We start from the raw sequence: 20,518 nt of genomic DNA on the forward strand, positions 1-20,518 counted from the left end.
AGGTCCCTTGTGAAGTACTTAATGGCCAGTGCTATAAGGTGGGAGTCTGTGGGTGGGAGCATCAGAGGTTCTGAGCTTCAAGGAAAGCTTTGGACTGAGGAAGGCTAATCTGAGGTGTTTGTACCTTGGGTTTTTTTGTTTGTTTGTTTGTTTGTTTGTTTTTAAATTCACAGCATGGCTCAAAGGAACCCTTCTTTCCATCCAGCTGAGAAGTTAAGATCTGGAACTTTTGAAATGTGGGTTTGAATCCTGCCTCATACATGGGTTAAAATATAAATAACAACAGGACAGTGTCTGTCCCAGGACTGTGGAAAGCTCAGTCCTCTTGTCATCAGTCACTAGGACACGGTTGCTCTGGTGACTCCCCAGGGCAGGGTCTCTCCACTTGTTTTTACTGATTTGTCCCAAGTGCAGGGACAGCACCTGATGTATGGCCCACACTAGGTCCTTCGGACCTCTGAGGTGCTACTTCTAGGATGGGTACCTTGTATAACTACAAGGAACAAAGGGATTTCTTATGAAATCCTGCTAGGCCTCTTCAGGGAGTCCCTGGTGCTCAGAGTCACCCATTTCCAAGACTGGATGGGGACAAGAGATCCTAGTCAAAGCATGGGAAGAGGAGAGGTCTGTTTTCCCACAGGCAGCCACAGACCACCAGTAAGATACACAGGAAGGCTGGTCCCATCCCTAAATTTCCCAGCTTCAGCTACACACAGAATCCCCTTTGGTTTCTGGACAAACAAAAATGCCTTCCAACTTGTATGGCTAACACTATCCAGGTGACAGGGACCAGATCTCTGTTCCCAGGTAATAGTGTGCCAACCTACCTCAGCTCAGGTGACACATTCCTAAGGGCCTAGATGAACCATGGGGGAATGTCCTATTGGGGACAGAGGACAAGGGAGGTCAACTTGTACTATGAACTGTTCTCCCCCCGAACAGATCCCTCCCAAGACCCCAGAGCCATGAAAATGAGAGTGAACCCTGAGTTAAGCGGGGACTTGGACATGTTGAGACTTTTGACTTACATCCAGACTGCATCCCACCCTCTGTATTTGGAGGATACCCTTGCCACCCTCAGTGGATGGGCACACACACACACAGCCGTCCACATATCACAGCTGTATTCCTGGTAAAGTATTAGAACAGACCCTGTAAACAGGGTAAAGCTGAGGCACCCAATGCACACTGGCCCCAGAGCAGCGGGGAGAGGCTCTCTGTCTCCTCCAACGCCTGCACCTTTTCCTGTACAACACAGCTGTTCAGATCAGTTTGCTCCCCTTGCCAAGACTGGCTCCTGCAGACAGGAGGAAAAAAGGCATGGCTGGTGGGAGACAGAATACACTTCTTTCCTCAGGGGAACTTGGGATCCTGTTGCAGCCACAGAAGCAAACCCATCAGCTCCTCAAAAATCACTCAGATGCCAAACATCAGGTCTGTCCACCAAACCCACCAATAACCACTCCAAGCTCTTCGTTATTGCTCCATCTGTCTCTAAAACCACCACTCCATTGGGCCATGAGTGACTGGTCCAGCAACCAATTGCACATGAGTAAACCCAAGTTTCTAAGTTCCCATCGAAAGTAGAGATCCTGGCCCAGAACCTTGCCAGCAATTCTCTCCACCAATAGTAGAGATCCCTTCATCCCAACGACTGGTCATTCCTGACAACAAGAGGGGCATGGAGCTCTGACTGGATCTAGGAAGAACTCTTGGTTCTAGGTTCATACTCAGCACCAGCCTTCTCCTGCTCACTGCAGGAAAGTGCCTGGTGCACGTGATGACGCCGTGGGTCAGTTATCAAGCTCAGATTGGCTGTTAGGCCAAGAGAGGGTCCTGTAATCATTCCCTGCTGATCTGGGGGAAATGACAACCTGTTTCCCAATCTCCAGCTTGGCAGCAAGAGGAAGGTCAGCCCAGAGCCATGATCACAGACACAGACAAGGGAAGGAAGAAGGAACATTTGTTTCCCATTCAAATTCTCTCAGGGTCCCCAGCACCCAGAGGCTTCCCAAGACCATCGAGTTCTGAGTGACACTTTTCCCCTGTGGAAGAGAGAGAGAGAGCCTGGGTTGCCTTGAGCCCCTGTGATTGGGTCAGCAGGAGTCTGGCAGTGAGACCCCTAAATGGAGCAAAGAGGCCACTTACCTGAGGAGACAGGCCGTTGCTGACAGGGTTCATGTGGTTGGAGGGGGCCCCTGGGTTCATGAAGCTGTCCGAGTAGCTGGAGAAGCTGTGGCGGGCTCCATAGGCAGAGCTGGTGTCTGCTGCGGCAGCGGCTGCAGCCAGTCCGCCCTGATGCATGGTTGACGGTGGAAGGGGCTGGGGCCTGTGCACTGTGCTGCCCCCATCTGAGGAGAGACCCAGAGAGGTCCTTAGCAAGTGGCAAAAGCAGCCTTGGGATTCTTCCACCCAGACGTGCCCTCTGGAGAGAAGGGACCAGCTTCTCAAGTGACATGGGCTGAAAGAAGCTGGTTCCCAGGCAGCCCTACAGACTGGCCCAGGCTTGACTGACGCTCAGCTGATGTGTAGAGATGACCTCTAGGCAATTTACACACAGGTGGGTCTGGTGCTTTGTGTTACGCGGGGGCATCTGAGGCTCAGCCAGGTTGGGCCAGGGTCGAGGTCAATGAGTGAGTGATGCTTGAAATGACTGAACTCAGTTGTTTCTCCCCCTGGCCAGTAGAGTCCCTCCGCCTAGCATTCCAGGGCTGGGACCCTGCTGTCCTCAGCATTGGCTTGATTTCGTATTGAGAATCATGGGCAGGGCCCTCTGGCTCTTTAGCCTCCAGAACGTCAGCCTCCAGGCCCTTCAGGAGGCAGCCCTGTGCCTCAGATGACAAGGGGTTTCTTGTGTATGCTGGGGTGGGAGCAAGACTGGGGGTGTGGAGGGAACTGGGGAAGGAAATCTTTACTTCCCAAGGCCTCTGGGTATCCTGGGCTCTCTCCCTGCCACCTCCATCCAGCAGTCCCCTGATTGGGGCTGTGTGGCATGTTAGGAGCTACCAGAAGAACTGTGCCCCAAGGATCTTCCTTCCTTGAGGGGTCTCAGTGGCCCAGTGCTGCCCCGGGAGGGTGGAAGGGCAAGAGCTTTTGTTCTTCAGCCCCAAGTGACCATGAGTTTCTAGGTCAGAACAGCAGGACTGTGCATTTTCTAATCACAGACACTCACCTTGGGAGATGGTGGTGGTGGGATAGGTAGAGTCTGGCAGCTGGTAGGGTGGCAAGGTGGGCATGCCAGTGGGTGGGAAACCTCCAGGCAGAAGGTGGTTGAAGGCAGCCAGCTGGTTAGCTCCTGCCTGCTTGCGCCAGCGGGCACGGCGGTTACTGAACCAGACCTGAAGGGGAGAAGATGCTGAGCCTGGGCCCCTGCAGACGCATGGGTGAGGTGATGCCCCAGCAGATGGCTCCCAGCTGGTCAGTGTCTTCTTCCATGAAGCAGAGGCCATGGTGCAGCCCAGGATAGTCTGCAGCAGGGAACTTCAAAGGCAGGGACCCCTGACCACTATTCAGGAAGGTCTTTTAGAATGATCCCTGTTTTATAGGTGAGGGACTAAGAACCAGAGGAAGTAGGTAACGGTCACAGGACAGGGTGACAGGAGGCCTGGAGAAGTCTGTTAGTGCTCTTCCCAGGGCAGTGCTCCAGCCCAGGTTTCCAGTCCTTGCTCCAAAATGCCAACTCCTCCAGGAAGCCCTCCAAGAGGACACCACATACAGAATGTCCTGCGTAAGGATGTCTTTGGCACCCAGCTATACCAAGTGGAGGCTGAGACCCTGCCCTGCTCACACAGCCTAAGCAATGCTAGGACATGCACAGGTACACACATTACATAAATGCATACCAACACACACACACACACACACACACACACACACACACACACACACACACTACTGCAGGGAGGTCCTTTCCACTTCTAGGCTTTATACATGTTGTTCCCTTTCACCGAAGGCCGTTCCTATATCAGGCTATTTAGCTTTTAGACAGAAAGCCCTTCTTCAATGCCAACACCCTCACGGCTGCATCTAAGGCGGGGCAAGCGGGGGCCCCCACACCTTCAAGGGAGCTTGGTCCTTCCTCACGTGAACCATCATTCTATTTTTCTGCTCCTGAATGAGTAGCTCTCAACATCTCTTCAGGTTTGGGACATCCAGGGCAGAGGCCCTGCATTCCTTATACCCTGCAGGGTGAGCATTCCATAGGTGCTCAATAAATACTCATTGAATGAAGAAAGGAACAAGAGAGGAACAAGGCCTCACTATGTGACTGTCCTGGAACTCCCTGTGTAGACCAGGCTGATCTTAAACTCACAGAGATCCCCCTGCCTCTGCCTCCTGAAAACTGGGATTAAAGGTGTATGTCATTACCCATTGGCTTTTTGTTTTTTGGTTTTTTTAGACAAGGTCTCCTGTAGTTTAGGCTGGCTTTGAACTTGAAAGGTAGCCAAAGATGATGTTAAACTTCTGATCATCCTACTTCCATTCCCAAATACTGTGGTGTGTACCAACCAGTTTATGGAGTGCTGGGGACCAAACCTTGTGCATGCTAGGCAAGTGCTACTGAGCTACAAGCTGCCCACTGAGCTACAAGCTGCCCACTGAGCTACAAGCTCACCATCATCAATTCCTAACATCTTGTTGCTTTGCATTTAATTGTGTAACCCTAGACCTGAGTAGACCCTGCTGTCATGGTCTCCATTTTGCAGAAAAGGACCCTGGGACAGGGAGGATCTTTAGGGGCAGATTCCAACTCCATGCCCATTTCAACCTCTCCACTCACCCACATGCTGAGATGAGATATCCCAGAGATCCTGGAAGTACACATTCCTCCAAGCAGAGGCTAAGTGGCAAGATGGAGATAGAGTTGGAGAAGTGCAGTAGCACCCAGGGCCTTTAGTTCCTGGCCCACTCCCCACAGCAGGAACCCCAGGCCAGGCTTCCCAACCCAAGGTCTCTGTGGTTTTGTTTGAACACCTCCATCCACAGTGGTCTCATCCCCTTACTGGGCATCCACGATGCCAGTAAGACCTCAGAACCCAAAGGAGTCTTAGTGACCACTGAGCTCCGACCCTGAGCTCCTGGTACAAACTTCATTTTAGAAGAGGAAGCTGAGCTACCGAAGGAGACTCAGCTGGTCAGTGGCAGGGATGGAGGCTCCCCACCTGGAGCCTCTTCCTGCAGACCTCTCTGTTGGACTTCAATGTATGTCCTGTCAGCCCTTGTTCCACCTCCAGGGCCTCTAAGTGTCTGAGTGATTCCAGACTCCTCCCTTTGGGCTAAGTCTTCAGATTTGGGGTCAGCCTCTCTATAATTTTGCTTTTGTTTCTTCCTCTCTGCTCTATCCTTCCCAGGGAGCTCCCAGGCCACTAGAAGAGAGGGACCCAGTGAATCTATGGCTGGTGGCCTTTCTGTGGTTCGCCAAGGTTTGGCCTCCTCCATTCCCAGACCCCTCCCTCCCTCCTTGGACCTTGAGTAACACCTGTTTCCCTGTCCCCTGGGCCAACGAAAGCACTGTCCTGATGGCCAGGAACTTTTCTAAGAAGTTGCCAGGCTCCGGGTGGTGGGAAGCCACAGGCTGCCAGACTAGGCAGTGAGGAAGCTGGGAGGAATGCACCAGGACAACAGCTGCAGGGATCAGGGAGAGAGGGCAGGCAGTCTGCAACTCTAGTGTCATCAGGTGGGGAGGAGATGAGACCAGCTAGCTGGCTGCCATGGCTTGCCCTCTTCCCCTAGAGGGTGGGAAAATGGAGGGAGGTCCACCAGTTCCTGGAGGGTTTAAGGCCAGTTTCTTCTAGGCCTTTCCTTATTGCTTTCTAATTCCAGTTTCTGACTCAGCTTCCTTCTCTTGGGCATAGAAAGAATGCAGGCCAAGCTGCCACAGTCTAGCTCTGTTGTCCCACAGGCCACTTCTCTGAGCTCCAGCCTCCTAATCCGGGACTTGGGCTGGGGGAGTGGCCAACCCAACCTGAGTGTCAGTGTAAGGCTCCATCACCTTCAACATTGCGGCTTGCAGCCATGGGGTTGCTGAGGAGAGCCACTTGCCAGGATGGCATGGTTTGAGGCGGCCCCTCTAAAGACCCACCTCCTTGGTCCATGAAGGCAACAGTCTAGGACAAGGATCCCATGCTGAACCATTCATCAAGTCACCCTGCCCTCCCCCATCTCCTCCCTAGCCTTAGCCCTCTCCAGGCAGGTGCAGAGATGAGTCTAGTCTGTGTGCTGCAGGAGAAGAGATCCTCAGGACTCAGCCTGGGGCAGATGAGATGGGCTGCCCCTCCCCCTTGGCCTCCTCCACACAGACCGGAACCTCAGCCTGGCGTCTCTCCCCTGTCACCAGCCCCACTGATTAGGGACTGTGTGCTTAGGGTGTTTAAGGCCTTCGGTGAACCTGCTCAGAACACATCTTGCATTCTAGCAATGGGAAACTTATTCCCTGCCTGAGGAAGAGAGGCCTGCTGGGAAATTTCGCTCCACACAGGGAAGTCTGGAGATTCTGTGTGCCTGCCCTCTTCTCTGACCGACTACTGTCTACTCTCCCTTTCTCCCTTCCTTCTGCCTCTCTTTCCCATTCTCCCTCTCCCCTTTCTTCTTTCTTCTCATCTCTCCCTGCGTCCCTCCTCTGCTTTGGCGTCTTCACCTCAATCTGTCAATCTGTAACCAACCGACATGGGCCGCCTCTTGGGTGGCTGGGTGCAATACCGTGTAGGTGATCCTGGGATTGCCCATGCAAACCTCTGGAGTCAGCACTAGACTCAGAAGAATTAGCTTCTCCACCCCAGCCTCTGACTCCAGTGAGCACCCAATTCTCCCTACCTGGACTCTTGCCTCTGTGAGTTTGGTCCTCTGCGCCAGCTCCTCTCGGGTGTAGATGTCCGGGTAGTGGGTCCTCTCGAAGGCCTTTTCCAGTTCCTCCAGCTGCTCAGCAGTGAATGTCGTCCGACTGCGACGCTGTTTGCGCTTCAGCGGGAGGTCGGGTTCCGACTCCACGTCTGAGCCCTCGTCCAGACGATTCCCTAGAGCCGGGTGACACAGTGGACAAGGGGTCATGCCTATGTCTCTCTCTGAACACTGTCCTGGGGACCCAGTCTCTCCCAAAGGGAAAAGACTTCTTACCACATCATGGCTTAGCAATGAAGGATGGGAGACTGGGTAAACACTTTCTGCCCAAGGATTCCATTGTCTTTAAAGCTAGCCCCTCCAGCTAGGCACTTGGATTATCTTCACTGACACGGATGCCCCTGACTTGATGAAAAGAATCTCTCAAAACTCACGGGATAGTTGCCGTCGAGGAGGCTCTGGGGGTAAAGTCTGCACAAACCCGGCTGACCTGAGTTCAGTTCCCTGGAAACCACGTGGTGGAGGGAGAGAATCCACTCCCACAAGTATGTGCATGCTGTGATATGTGCCTCTTCCCCAAATAAATAAATGTAAAATAAAGTTTGAAAAATCCTCAAAGGATGATAAGCTCCGAGGCAGGGAGTGTGGTTGCGTGTTTCCTGCACACCAGTAAGCCTGTCTTTAAGAAAAGCAGGAAAGCAAAAACCAATGAGCAAGGAGCAATTCCTCCTTTGGGGAAAGCATGCAAGATAAAGGCTTTGGTCTCCTGTGGGTGTGGGAAGCTGGGACCACTGCCAGGCTCTGTCTGATTGTGACACTATGCTCCATGGCCAGAGAGCCAATGGAGCTCAATGACCTAAGGTTAAAGCCAACTCTTCCCCTGTCCTTATCTAGACAGACAGCCAGCTGCTCACCCACCCTAGCTCTGGTGAGAGCATCAAAGGTGGGCATGCATGGCACTCTGGGGTTCCCAGCACACACTGGGCTCAGAGCCAGACACACCAGTGGTCTCAGTGTTCTGATGGGGATCAGGAGAGTGGTTAAGTCAGGGGAGTATTCATGGCATGAGCAGGCTCCAGGGACTGTCCCTCCAGGTGACCCTGGACTCAGAACTCAGACACTGGCTGGGTGGATGGTGATCAGGACTGTCGGGAACAAAACCACAGGCAGAGATCATCCTGCTGGCTGAGGGCAGAAACCCAAAGTGCTGTATCATGGCTAGACTCTTGCCCCCTCCTCACCCTTTTCTCCCTGCTTTTCAGACTGCAGCTTTCTGAACAGACTACCAACTTCCTCCCTGGCTCCCTGTCCCTCCCATCCTTAGTAAGCAGGGATCTGTGGAGCTCTGTGGATCTAGAGGCACCAATAATAGTGAAAACTGAAGAAAGCAAAGCAGGGCCCACAAGCCTCTGCTGTTTGAGAGAACTGGTCCTCTGAGATGAAGCGTTGCCATAACAACCCTCTAGATGCTGAGGAGGACAGGTCTATCCCACTGCCCATAAAGATCCAAAGAGTTCTTAAGAGACCAGGATGCAGCCTACTTTTGACTTCAGTTTCCAACTCTCTGACCCATGCCAGGGTACCAGACCTCCATTCCTGCAGCCTTTTCTGTGTATCCTCATTTGACAGATCTGTGAAGCCCCCAGCTACTGAGTCCCTTAAAAACAGGCCAAATAAGATTGGGAAAGATTCAGTCACTTGAAGGAGACCACACAGCCCAAAGTCCAAATTTCTCCATTCTGTGGAGGGATGTAGTTGGGAGATAGTTTGGGTGTTTGAGGATTCCTGGGACAACCCTGGTCCAGCTGGGACCTGAGAACTGGACCCAGGACTGGGTCTTTGGAGAAGTCACTTCCTTTCTTGGTCTTCTCAACTGGAAAGAGAGGATGGAACCTATTTATGCATACCACCCCACCGCTGGAAGGATCCGGGACCAGAATAAAGCAGGCGGGGAATGATTTGAAACAGAAAGCACACAGGTGGGATCATTATTATTAATGATGATAGTAAAGATGAGAGAAAAATGAGGCCTGAGAAGGGACACCAAGAGCTTCTGTGCCAACCCTCAGTGCCCTTGACTCAGTTCCTTGTACCCTACCCTCTCAGTACCCCCTTCTCTACCCCTAGGGACCCTTCACCTTCTGGGTTAAATTAATAAGACTAAGTGTGTTGGTGGCCCTGCAGGCTGCAGCTTGTCCTCTGGACAGGGAAAGCTGGTGGCTCACTGGAGCCTGGGCATCGGGCCTGGGCAGAGGGATTGTGGGGAAAGCAGACACAGAAAAGCATTCATTAAATAATGGGCAGATTTGGGGTGGGCAGGAGGGAGCAGCTCCTGGCCAGCTGTGACCTCTGCCTTCCTCCTTCCCTGCAGCTGGGAGACGCAACTGTCCCAACCACTAACTCAAAAGAGAGGAGACAGCAAGGAGCCAATCCTGCCTCTGCTTAGGAGAGCAGGAGGCCCATGCCAACCAGGGAAGAATGGTTTCTAAGGTGGGGAGAAACAGTCTGTCCTAGGGAGCTTGTCTGATGGAGAAGACATCACTCCTGTGCTGGGATTTCCTAGTCCAAGGGGGAAGCACCGTATCCAGCGAATGGGTGCACAGGACAGACAGACAGACAGACATCAGACATCAAGACTGCTATATGACCCACAAAAGCCAGGGAAATATGAGGACAGTTCAGGGACCAGAGATGTGGGTTTGTCAAAGCCCAGGATAGCCTATCCCTGGCTGGTGGTGGGAGATAAAGGGAAAGTCACGTGGCTACCATAACCTCCCACAGATACCCTGCTTCTGCCTCCTCCAAGGTCTTCTTCTAGAGCCCATCCCATGCTAGGAAGCCATCACCGAGTGCTGGGCTATGCCAAGAAGTCTCAGTAAACCAGTGAGGCTACTAACCATCTGCCATTCATGTATCCAGATTCTATACTCCCACATACAAGGCTCCCAATCAAGCTCACCATTTCCTGTATGAATATGTAGGGCCATCTCCTGCCCTCCCTCTAACCATGTCCTTGCTGTGGGATGGAGCCTGCTTATCCAGTACAACCCCTCACAGTGGGTGATCTACCAGCAAGGAGCCAGAACTGGTAGATTTCAGCACCATTTTGGGGGGCTTGTAAGTCTTAACCGTCAGAAAACAGGCATGAAGGGCTGGGAGATAGCTCCATGGCCAAGTACTCGCCGCACAAGTGTGAGGACCTGAGTTCAATCCCCAGCTACCACATAGGGAGCCAGTGGAAGTGTGCACCTGTAATCTCAGCACAGGAGATGCAGAAACAAATGAATCCCTGGTAATCACTGGCCAGCTATCCCAGCTCAATTGGTGAGCCCTAGGGCCTAGTGAGACACCTTGTCTCAATAGACAGCTCCTAGGGGAAAAACTCCCAAGATTGACCTCTGATCCCCATGCACATCCCCATCCTCCAACATACACACACACACACACACACACACACACACACACACACACACACACACACACGCAGAGTGATATCTTAAGTCTATGGAGACAATGGCCATGTCTCTGGATGGGTCTACTGGTCTTACTAAGCCAGCAGACCCTTGACTGTGACACCAATGGTGCCTGGCACACAGCAGGCACTCAGGATATCGGCACCAATGCTCGCAGCCTGGCAGAGCAATCTCAAGTGCCTTTTGAAGTCTGGCATCCTGCAGTACCTATCTCTGTGTACGAGAATGCAGACCCTGCATGCTGCTAACATGAGACCATTGCTCTGATTAGGGAATGCCAGAAGTTGAGGTCGGCCCATTTTACAGGTGCCCAGTGGAGTCCTGGAGCAGTGAGGCTGGAACAAAAACCAGGGACCCTGGCTCCACACCTGGTGGTGGACACCTGCCACAGCAGCTTCTCTGTGGAGCCCGTCTGTGATCTTGACATCATGGTGGCTGCTCTGCCCTCCCCACCTTTCCCTTCTCTTTCTGGCTGGAGAAGCCTCACAGACAGTGCTGGTTTTGGAAGCCACACACCTCCCAAGGCCTCCCCACCCTCAGGTGGTGAATGCCAACACTAGCCAAGAGGCACAGGGTCTCTGTACTCGGCACCCCATCACAGAAGCCCTGCCAGCCCCGTTCCCCTCTCCCTCCTCCTCCCATCCCAGTTATTACAGTTTAACATAGGCCCTGGTCTAGAGCTGCGGCGGAGAAACGAATCACATAATAGTTGATATGCGTTTTAATCAAGTAATTCGGGCAGAGCCGAGAGCTGGCGAGTATGGGCCCAGTGTCTCTGAATACCAAGCAGGCCTGGGCACAGGCCTCAGCAAATGGAAAAGTCATTTACAGCTCAGCTGGGGGCCGCCAGTCTAGTGGTGGCCTGTCCTTTCTCCCCTCCGTGCACAGTGCTCGGCTGTAACTGGCTCACCAGGTGTGCACAGGCCAGGCTAGTTTGCAGAAACTGGCCAATGCATGATTCACAGAGACACGGGGACTCCTGCCAGGAGATGAAGCTCCTGTCCACCTCTCCTAACCATATTCCTCTTTGACACCCAGCCCAGCACCAAGCAACTCAGCTTCAGGCCCCAACTCTCCGTCCTCCCCAGCTCTGCCCTTTCTGTCCCACCCCGAACTGTACCCTCTGCCTCGTCATGTCTCCTGGCCTGGCTCACTCATGAAGTCTGTGGCTAGCTAGCCAGGCCCAGGAAGGTTGGAAGTGGACAAAACCGAGTGATGCTGGCTGCTGACACACACAGGACTCCTGTGTGGAATCATCTCATACTGGAGACCCAGCCTTCCCAATGACATACAGGCCCTAAACACTGCTTATACACACACCACTGCCAGCTGTGTGAAATGGGAGTTCGCACTGGCCTGGCACTTTGTTCATCGCTGAGCCTCTGAGGCTGGGCATTGAGAGCCACTGAGGGTGCATGGCATAAGTGAACAGATGATGAAATGGGTTTGTGTCTCAAGACAAAGAGATGGATGCTGGGGACACGCCACGCTTCTCAACAGTGCCCTGCTCTGTCTGAGTTTGAGGAGGGCTGTGTGTGCATTGCTGGTAAAGAGCAGAATGGTCTAGCCTCGACTCATTATAGAGCATCCCAGACACCGTCTCTATCCTTGTCACCTGGGGCTCAAAAATGGGTCCTGCCCTGAGATGCTTAGGAGAGCAAACGCTGGCCCCAAGGTCTGTTCTCACTTCTGGTCACACTGGACTGTTCTTCCTTCCACGTATACACATCTTCCCTGCTCCTGGTAACAAGGACCCAGCCATGTACCCTTCCCCATGTAGGCTGTGCGTCCACCAGTTTGGGAAGAAGGGAGAGAGCTGAGAACTCAGAAGCAGCTGAAGAGTTTTTCTGTGCGGGGGAGGGGGAGTCTCCGTCAACCCCTAGGCCCTGCTGCCTTCTCTCCCTCACCCTATGTGGGGGATCTGGTGGATCCCAAATGTCCTGGGGCTCCAGGAACTTCATTAACTCCAGCTTCTGGGCCAAGACTACATCACAGAACTGAGAGCCTGTGTTGAGGTTAGAGTCTCACTCATGTAGCTCATAGCTACAGCCAAGAAGGAAGTGGTGGCCGGTGGAGGGTGGTGGGGCTCTACTCTGGGGTTTTCCACAGCCTGAGCCCAGTCTAGCTCAGGAGCTCTGCCATATCTACCCCCTGTCTAGGGAGGTAGGTGAACTGTACCAATCTTGCAGGGCTAGCTCCTACTTCTTAAGGGGACTCTGGTCTGTCAGAGAGTAAGGTGCCTACCCGCTTAGGTCTGAAGGATCCCTGTGAACCAGAACCAGATACCAGGTTGTCAGAACCCTTGCTTTCTTAGGGCTCCTCCAGAGGTGGGGGCCAAAGAGAGGAGCAGATATAAACAGGATCCCTGGGCCCCCAGCAATTCCCCCAACAAGAAAAAAAAATGTAGCCTCTCTAGGAGAGCTGGAGTTGAACTCACATCTACTCACAACTTGACAAAGCCCCTCCTTGGCTAGACAGTCATCATCGTTTATATCAGAAAATGTGGGGTCCATGTGGGGCAGTTTGAACATAATCCCTTGCTAAGAGCATAGTACTGTCCTTAGGCATTAGAGGGTGCTGTCTATACATTCCTGACAGGAAGGGGCAGGTCCAGGAAGAAGGAAGTAGTGCCGCTTGGAACAATACTGTGTGATAGGGATTCAGTCATGTTTTCCAGGGTGGATCTAATATTCTTTCTTCTGCACTGAACTGGGGATCAAACATACGTCATGTGTGGGAGTCAGGGGTCCTGGGTGGGAAACATCTTAGCCAAGGACACTGAGTCATGGTGCAGAGTTCAAAACTAGAGTGTATCTGTCTGAAGACTGAAGGTCAAGGGTCCTGGGAGCTTGTCCCACTCAGTCTCTTTAACCTGTTGTCCTCTGTGGCTAATGTGGTGTATGGGGAGACAGGAGCAAACCTACCCTAACTGGAGCTGAACTCCAAAGCTTTATACTCTGGCTTTAAGAACACTGATTCATCCTCTTCTTCCTCAGGTTATTTCTGTGTGTCACACACCCGGAGGTGCATGTGATTGGTGGGGGTGGGGTGGGCATCATGAAACACAGTAGTGAGGACATCCCTGGGGGTCATTCCTCAGGCACTTTCCACTTTTTGTTTGAGACAAGGTCTTTGATTGGCCTGGAACTTGACAAGTAGTCCAGGCTGGCTAGCCAGTGAGCTTCCAGGGACATGTCTGTCTTAACCTCAGCACTGGGATTACAAGCGTGTGTCACAGTGCCTGGCTTTTTAAGTGGTTTCTGGGAATCAAACCTGAGTCCTCCTGCTTGCAAAGCCAGGTGCTTCCCCAACTGAACAGTCTCCCTATTCCTTCCTTGGGTTATTCCAATAACTGGCTGACTGACACCACCTATGAACATCAATCAGAGAAAGTGACAACCAGTGTCAGGCAGAGTAGAGCCCAGGACACCATTTCTTGCTGTCTTAGTTCTAAGAGGGCGTGGCCAAAGCCACCAATGCTGACCAGGGCGCCAGAGAAATGGGGGGGGGGGAGGGAGCCAATCTGGTGGCTGGGGATCTGCCTGCCTCCTTCGCCACAGGTACTGCTGGGCTTGTCACTGCTAAAAGGGCCACTGATGACAGTGTGTGTGGGGGAAGCTAAGCAGAGAGGAAACTGCTCTGATGGAGTGGAACCCCTGAGCTCCCAGACCTGTGTGTGACAGAGTTCTAAGGTGACCAGCACAGTGAGCCGCCACCCCAGACTCCTCTTTTCATTTCACCTGGTACAGAAGACCAGCAACCTCGGACTCTGGCCCCAAGTGTGTCTGTCACCCTCTCCACCAGAGGAGGCTGGCTGCCTGGCACACAAGAGGCAGCCAAGCTTCAGCACCATGAAGTCAGATCTGCCCTCCCTGCTCCTCAGCCTGCTCAGTGCAGAGCGCAGGAGACAGAGGGCGGCAGTCATGGAGAGGTTCAACATGGAAACTGGCTTCGGGACTCAGGCTTTGCTTCTTGCCTGCACCTCTCCCAGCTCAGCCACGAAGAAGCCTGAGGTTGAAAAACTAAAAGAGAGTCCAGGTATGGTGGCCCACACATTTAGTCCCAGCACTCGGGAGGCCGAGGTAGATTTGGGAAGCAGAGGTAGGTGATCTCTGTGAGTTCAAGGTCAGCCTGGGCTACATAGTGAGTTCTAGGCCAGCCTGGGCTACATAGTGAGTTCAAAGTTAGCCAGGGCTATGTAGTGAGACCCTGTCTCAAAAATAAAATGAAAGAGCCTGCAGCCACTAGCTAAATACAGAAGCCATGTACCTTACTCATCCCAAAACTCAAAAAGTGGTGGGAGCTGGAGAGTGTGCTCAGTTGGCAATCAAGAGGACTTGAGTTTGATCCCTGGAACCCAAGTAAGACCCAGATGTCATGCACAGCCTTGTCATCCCAGTCATGGAGTAACTGAGACAGGAGGAAGTCTGGGGCTCACAGGCCAGCAGACCTAGCCTCCCTGGGGAGTTCTAGGTCACTGGGAGACCCTGTCTCAAAATACAGGTGGACAGCACCTGAGGAATGACATCTGAGGTTGTTCTCTGTTCTCCACACACGTGCATACGTTTGCGTATGCATGGGTGTGCGTGCACACGCACACACGCGCACACACACATTCAAGCATGCCCAGGTTGCAGCTTCCTCCCCAAGGCCCTGCCACCCACTTTCCTTTCCCAACTTGTTCCCTTCACCCAACCTCCCCCCCCACACACACACCACTCCTCATTTGTATTAAGTAGGCCTTGAAGACATTTCTGGAACTAGCATTCTGTTGCCAGGGAAGGTGTATGATTCTCTGTGTCTCTATAGACACCACTGAGTCCCTCCTGCAGGCTGCACAGGTCCACAGACCAACATCAACTGTCTCCATCTTGCTTCTAGTACAGGCTCGGCTTCCCACTGCCATGGCCACAGCTTAGCTGGCTGCTGGGAGGCTGGGGGGGTCACTGCAAAGCTGGGTATCTCTCTATCCCTGAGACAGGCCATGCATTTCTCTCTAGAGACAGCCTTACCTAGGACACCCACTTACCAGAAGTGACTTAAAGTGGCAACCCTCTGAGCATTCCAGTGCCATCACTGTCTCCTTTGGCTGCCTCCAGGAGCTCCAGAGAGATGGGAGACATGGGTACTGGCTAATGGGACGTGGATGCTGTGGGAGGTGGAGGGAATCTCTTCTAGTGTTCTAGTGTACAGTGGGTCACGATGGTAACAATGAATAATGGAATAGTTTAAGATGGCCAGGACATAAGAGTGTACATGTCCCCAGCACAAAGGAATGGCGCATGTCTGAGGGGGTAGGCAGGTGAACTACATACCCTGTGGCCCCTAAAATGTCCTCTGCACCCCATAAATATGGTCAACTACAATGTATCTCTTAAGAAATTAAGATGTGGGTCTGGAGAGGTGGCTTGACACTTAAGAGCACTGGCTGTTCTTTCAAAAGACCTGGGTTCAATTCCCAGCACCCACACAGTGGCCAACAACTGTCTGTAGCTCCAGTTCTAGGGAATCTGCTGCTTTTTCTTACAGGCATTGGACACATGTGGTATTCATGAATACATGTAGACAAAAACTCATACACCTCAAAAAGCCCAAGATGCATTAATAAAACTGTACATGAGGCAGGAGATGTAGCTCAGAGTGCTTGTCTAGCAAGGAGAAAGCCCTGGGTACCATCACCAGCATCGCAAAAACCAGACGGGCATGCCTCTGATTTAGCACTTGGGGGCCAGCCTGAGCTATATAAGACTGTGTGTGTGTGTGTGTGTGTGTGTGTGTGTGTGTGTGTGTGTGTGTGTGTGATTGCAGAGGCCCCGCAACTCACCCAGGTAAGAGGAGTATAGCCTCACTCATGGGAAGGTTCCCAGAAGGCCTTTGGGCTGGTTAAAAAAAATGGGGACCTTAAAGTTTCACCATCTTGCCTTGTGACCTCTGTTGATTCTCAACCACCTCTCTGAGCTCCATTTCTCCATCATTGAGAAGAAGGTTCTCCTGGGTGTCTAAAATCAACCTGAGAAGGAGCCCTGGCTGTATGTGGCTGATTTATCACTCATCAAAGCCCAGGACAGTGTACTCAGCACACAGTAGGGCTGGCTGTCACCCTAGAAAGGACTGCAGAACAGAGGGGTTGAAGTTCCAGAAGGGACCTGGATACTAAGTTGTGGGGGACAGTGTGAGCCACAGGACATCCTGGAACAGTTTCCTGCATGGAATGGGAAGAGCTTTTCCTTCACAAGCTGTCTGGGGCCAGCTCTGCTTCTTCTGTCTCCTAAGCCCTCTTCTCTTAGGAGGAGGGAAGAGGTAGACTCTTCCTCCTCTCCCCTCCCTCCTCTCCCCTTCCTCCTTTCTGTCTCTGTCTCTCTTTTTCTCCTAGTCCTAGAGGCCCCTTGCTTCCTGCTGGTCACTGGCCCCTCTCCTCTCTATCTGCCTCCTCCAGTCCTGCCTTCTCCCCAGCAACCTCTTCCCAGGGCAGAGGTGGGGTGGGGTGAACACAACCCTCTATCAATCTGAGCTGCCCAGCCCTCTCCAGCTGGCCTGGCCGGGCTGTTCCCAGGCAGAGCAGGTCCACAGTGGAAGGTGGTGGAAAAATGTGGACAAATTTCTGATTTGCAACACTCTGGGAAAGAGTTTATTGCCATTGTTTGAGGACGAATGTGTAAATAAAGCAAGGCGAAGATGGCGGGGGAGGCTGAGGAGAGGCAGAAAACGAGAAATTTTATGGCCATAAGGAGCGTACTCTAATGGTGATTTCTGAGGCATTGGACCATGCTAGTTACTTAGCCAAATGATTGCCGAGGTGCTGGGCGAGGCGGCTTATTTCTTAATTACAGTTACGTCTTACAGCAAGCAGACGCCTCTGCCCTGCAAGGCTTGGTCCAGAGCAGACGCTGGCCTGAAACCATGTCCTGACACTGGGGTGCTGGTGGGCAGCTGAGAAAATGGGAGCGTCCCTTGCCCTGATCAGGGCAAGGGGGACCCAGAACTTCTGTCTGTGCCCCTGGCCATCCTGAGAAAGCCACCATGCTTGGAAGAGAAAGATAAACACAGAACTTGGGCTGAGCTCCCTTGGAGCTGCCTAGCTGTGAGGACCCAAAGGGTAACACCAGGGGAAGTAGTCAGGAGGGGGTGGCCAGCTGGCTCTCACACACTGTGTCACCTGGACCAGGTACTATGCCCTCACGATCCTGCCTCTTCCTGCCAAGAAAGGACTAGGCTAGACAGTCGCTCTGGGTGCTCACATCTTTGTATCAGTTCTAACATCCAGCCTCTCTGAGGCTCTCAGAATGGGTGATATTCATTCTCAGAGTTGGGGAAACTGATTTGCAAAAGTGACCTGTATGGGCCTGTTGAAAAGAGACTGCCTTCTGTGGTTCTGTCTGTCCGTAACAGCACAACAGAAGAAGGTGCCTGTTGATTAAAGGTTGGCTTTGACCTGAGATGTCCCAGCAGCTCATAACTTAGAATCTTCAGTCCCCTATGGATGGGAAAATTGGGACTCCTCAGGAAACACCCAGAAAGGCCAGGAGAGAGACCTGAGTAGATGGTAACATGCAGGGTCTGGGTTCTGCATCCAGTCAGCATACTATACAGCAGCAACTCCTTCCAAGCTTCCCACGTGGGGATCACCTGGTGGGTCTGTGGGTGGTGCCTAAGGAGATGCATTTGTAGCTTAGATCCCAAGTGTCACCTGTTAGGGCTAGTCATTGCCAGCTTTGAGGGCCACTCATGGACAGGGCTCTGCAGAGAGGGAAGCGTCATGAAGACTTACAGCTCTCCTCCCCTGTTGTGGAAGGGAACAGAGAGCCTGCAAACCACCCTGAACCTGTTCCTGCCACCTGACATGGCCACTGCATCTCATGGTCTTGGCAGTCCCCAGTTCTCTTGACCACCTCCCACAGGCCCCAGCCTACAGGCTGCCCTTTCTGGACGTACCCCCCCTTTCCATCTAGGCTCTGATCTAAGTCCTCTCTTCACCCCGAGTCTTTCCCTCTGGACTCTGTAGTCAGAGGCATCCCTGATATTTTCCAGAGCAAAGAACTGTCACCCAGTCAAGACAGGCTTTAAGAAGCCAAAATCAGGACTGGGCCTGTCTTGGACTAACTCTGTGGTTGAATGATTTGGAGGACCCATGTGAGTGTATGTTGTCACAGACTGATGACATACAGTCATTTCTGTTTTGTTCATTGCATTATTCCTGATGCCCAGGAGAGGAGCTGGCCTACGATCATGAATGAATGAATGAATGAATGAAGAATGAATGAATGAATGAATAATTTCTTCTCCATGTCCAGATGGGTGTCCTAACTTGCAGGGCCCCAGCAGATGCCCACAACAGTTTGCTATTTAAGTCAGAGTGATTGCTGGCCAGTCTGTTAGCCTCTCCTTGCACAAGAATCTCATTAGAGATTGATTTATGTGGCACCAGCCACCTGCCTGGTCCCTGCTGACTGCTCCAAGAGGACCGAGGACATAAGCCCTAGAAACCAGCACGCAGAGCATCCATCCAGTCCCCTGTTTGTATCCAGATGTTCAATTCACTCCTGTCCCCCTGTAAACACGGTGTCTTCCTGACTGCTGACTAGCCCCCTCTACCTGGGGACTCTGACATTCCCTGGATTCTCACTAGAGTCAAACATCTCTATAAACAGATTGCTGAGGGAGTGAAAATCCAGTCTGTCCCTGTTGCCTGTGCCGTTTCTAGGTTTATATGTTTTTGATAATGTAGACAGACAAACAGACAGGCAAATCTGTTACTTGCAGCCTGTGGCAATTACTGCTCTGAGCTCAGTTAGCTGAATCTTGTTAAAATAAATAATATCATTTCCTCAAAATGTGGCCAGCCATTGTGGGGCATTGGCATTAAGATACCAGGAGGCAGCAAATTCTGAAGACACACTGGTCGTCAGAGGGCAAAATCCTTGCTTCTGTGTCTTGTGAACACGGAAAAAAAATGTTCTCACTGAAGGCGCTGAGGGTAGAGGGCTGAAAAGCTAGAGGCTACTAGGTGAGGATAAAAGGAGACTGGGTATCTGAGATGCCCCATCAGGTGTCAGGCTGTGCACTCAGGCTCTGCACTCATAACTGTGTCCTGTCCCTTTGGGCACCAAGGCCAACCTCATTCTAAAGCTGGCAGCCAGGGAGAGGCTGGGTCTTACCCAGAGCACACAGCTGCCGGGGCTGAGGCAGACTTGAATCCAGACCTCTAGACACTTCATCGCCCTTTGTGAACTGAGGTATTGAACAGATCGTGGAGACTGTAGAACATGCTTGAACTGATGCCGATGTCTCTGATCTCCTGACAGCCCCCCCCCCTCCCCTGTCCCAGAGAACTGTACAAAACCGCTTATTCCCAGGGGAATCTCATTAGAGGGAGGGGGTCAAGCTGGGAGGGATAGAGGCCAAGGTTGGGCTGGGAGGCCCCAGTGGCTGGTTCAGGAGGAGGACAGTGCTTTGCTTGCTGTGAATGGCCTGTGAGGGGAGCTGATAAGGACCAGATCTCTGTGGACTGAGGCTGCATTTGGTGATGATGGATGAAGCATTCTGGACAAGGACACATATGGTGGTGGATGTTGAGTATGGTAAAACCGATGGGGACAGTCTTACTGGCACTGCCAGACCTGGGTCAGCCAGGCACAGGTGTCGCTGTCTTCCTTATAATTCTGGGGATGTTTCTTGACTTTGATTTTTGAGACAAGGTCTCACTCTGTACTCACACTGGCCTGAAGCTCACTGTGTGTGCTGGAGATGTAGCTCAGTTGAGAGAGAGCTTGTCTAGCAGGTGTGAGGTCCTGTGTTCGATCCTTAGCACCATGATACCGGAAACAGGAGGATCAGGAGTTCAAACTCCTTTTTTGTAAACATGAGGAGTTCCAGCCAGCCTAGGATTCCTGACGAAAAAAGATCCATACACAAAGTACCCCACTGTGTAGCCCATTCTGGTCTCAAACTCTTGACAATCATCTTGTCTCAACCTCCCAAGCCTTGGGATAACAGACATGAATTAGCAAGCCCAACTATTTTCTATGCTATAATTTCGGCAAAGTCAAGCTACAGGATTCTTGCTCAGGTCCCCAAACCTTCTGTGGTGCTGTGAATGAAAATGTTCCTCCACACTGTCCTCCTCCTGAACCAGCCACTGGGGCCTCCCAGCCCAACCTTGGCCTCTATCCCTCCCAGCTTGGCCCCCTCCCTCTAATTAGATTCCCCTG

At 52.3% G+C, this 20,518-nt stretch overlaps 1 protein-coding gene across 3 annotated transcripts in view; it reads right to left on the minus strand.

The window, feature by feature from the left end:
* Pax7 (paired box 7) overlaps window positions 1–20,518 on the minus strand; it is a 97,139-nt gene that overhangs the window by 39,102 nt on the left and 37,519 nt on the right. For all 3 annotated transcript variants that reach the window (XM_036179404.1, XM_036179405.1, XM_036179403.1), the window contains exons 5-7: window positions 6,814–7,013; window positions 3,173–3,338; window positions 2,149–2,351 (exon numbers count right to left, since the gene is read on the minus strand). In XM_036179404.1, coding sequence (XP_036035297.1) covers window positions 2,149–2,351; window positions 3,173–3,338; window positions 6,814–7,013 — 569 coding nt within the window. The remainder of the gene's footprint in view (window positions 1–2,148; window positions 2,352–3,172; window positions 3,339–6,813; window positions 7,014–20,518) is intronic.

The sequence above is a fragment of the Onychomys torridus genome, chromosome 2 (assembly GCF_903995425.1).
Source record: "Onychomys torridus chromosome 2, mOncTor1.1, whole genome shotgun sequence".
NCBI classification, from domain to species: Eukaryota; Metazoa; Chordata; class Mammalia; order Rodentia; family Cricetidae; genus Onychomys; species Onychomys torridus.